This window comes from Toxoplasma gondii, chromosome XII (genome assembly GCF_000006565.2).
Source record: "Toxoplasma gondii ME49 chromosome XII, whole genome shotgun sequence".
Classification (NCBI taxonomy): domain Eukaryota; phylum Apicomplexa; class Conoidasida; order Eucoccidiorida; family Sarcocystidae; genus Toxoplasma; species Toxoplasma gondii.
In genome coordinates, this window is record NC_031480.1 from 2053128 (window position 1) to 2055052 (window position 1925).

General features: G+C 51.8%; 1 protein-coding gene across 1 annotated transcript; it reads left to right on the plus strand.

The window, feature by feature from the left end:
- Positions 1 to 437: 437 nt before the first annotated feature.
- Positions 438 to 1354, plus strand: TGME49_217722 (hypothetical protein; the record flags this gene model as incomplete). The annotated part of the gene is made up of 2 exons (XM_018779783.1): positions 438 to 592; positions 1143 to 1354. The coding sequence occupies exons 1-2, from the start codon at positions 544 to 546 to the stop codon at positions 1352 to 1354; spliced, it is 261 nt and encodes an 86-aa protein (XP_018634866.1). The 5' UTR covers positions 438 to 543.
- Between the last annotated feature and the right edge of the window lie 571 nt (positions 1355 to 1925).

Consider the following 1925-nt stretch of genomic DNA (forward strand, 5'->3'; position numbering starts at 1 on the left):
TCCAGTCTGGGCTTCTTTTTCAGTTACCCTCGCCGCTCGCGTATGCGAGATTCTGGAAATCGTTGGCGTGGACTTGGGCTGGACATGTGAATCTGCTTTTTGACGACTAACCGCGTGTGAAACCTCTGCCCCTCTCGCGTCGATGAAGTAAATAGGCTGCTTCACATGGAGGAAGAAGGACCTATCCATTTGCGAGTCGACAACACCGTTAATCGACGTGTGAATCTGTACACAAATACTCTTTTCGTCTCCGTGCTGTAAGGCTTGTACACACGCGCATGCCCATCTTTCTACGTCAGTGCAGGCACATGCCTGCAAGCGGACTATCCGACTGCCTGTTTGCAAACGGAGACTACCTCCGAGAACTTCTCTGTTCGGCTTTTGTGTTCATCGAGCATCGTCACCTCGAAATATTGAACCTAACAGATTGTAAGTTCTAGTTGCTTGCTCCTCACTTTCACTGCCGACCGAAAATCAAGCGCAGCCTCACTTAGAACATGTTGATGCTCTGAAGCTCTCGATGGGTGCGCCTTCTCTCCGGCCATGTTCTCCGCCCTCGCTACCTGCCGTTGTCTCACACCTTCCACAGGGTGTAAGTTAGAAAGATGCAGCTTACAAGTTCGAACCTCGTGAGAGTTTAGGGAGAGTGATAGCCACATTCATCGCGCGTGCATCCCGTGAAGAAGAGTGAACTCTTCATGGCGAGGACGCGACGACGCAGGGAGAAGAATTCACACATGCACTGAGAAACCCAAACGGAGGGGGACACCGCAAGCCTTCAACGCTCCTTGATGTTGTGAAATGGTCAAACGGTGCCTGTGTTGAGCCCAGCATTTATTCGGGGCATACCAGCATCGAATCTTCATACTTCAACTACCTGAGGACAAGGGACATTTTACTGAGGAATGCGCAGTCTCTGTTTTGGAGAGACAGCGACCGGCAACCGCGCTGTACCTGGGTTGACGATCGAGGCAACTCGGCGCCTGGTCTCGATGGGCATGTGGGCATGAAGGTGGGCACTCTTCAACCTTGTCGACCTTGTGTTATTATTTTTCCTGGGCACAGTGCCGGTGATCCGTATGAATCCCAGGCGTCGCTTTGATTCACTTTCGATACTTTTGTTTCCCTTTCTTTTTCGCCAGTATGCGACCCTCATGGTCTTGTCGGGTGTAAGTCGCGTTGCGGAGCGAATACAGCGGGAAAAGGCAGCGAAAAGATGATAGGACAGGTCCCGTGTTCAGCGTCCGTTGGAGCTCTTGTGGATCTTCGGGGGCCGCAGCCAGCCGTTGTGGCAGTTGATTTCGTCGAGATAAAAGGCACCTCCAGCGCGTGGCGAAGAACAGCAAACGTTTGAAGCTCCTCCGTCACTTCGCTCCCATTAACGGTCCCCTTCAGTGTGTAGCTAGCTACGTACTCACGTATTGATGCGGAACAAGACGGCTGCGTGAATGTGTAGGCACGACTTTGAAGTTCTTTTCCACGTTTTTACAGATGCAGAGACTAATCCCTTTGCCGCCTTTGATTCTGCGTTTCTTTGTTTTCTCTCAGCTCCCCGTAAGTCACTGAGAGGCATTAACTGCTCACCCACGGTCTGCCGCTACGCGTCGTCAGCCGGGAAAGGATTTCGATGCGAAGTTCCTCTGCATACGTCGTTTACGAGCGTACCCGAAAGCTAACCCAAAACAGTGGCGACAGCTTCAGAGGAAGCCAAGTCGTGTACGACGTAGATCTTCTCTTTTGAAATGATCATGCGCTCAGGCTGTATGTCTCGTCACGCGTTGTCTGGGAGCCGGGAGCTTTCGTGTATTGCACCATGCATCGTAGCACAGGATCTGCAGTTGTTTTGCCGAACAGGGAGCTCGGTTGATCTCAGTCGAATCCGCACAGAGTTTTGCATCCTTTTCGTGAGTGTCGTGTCACCTTTG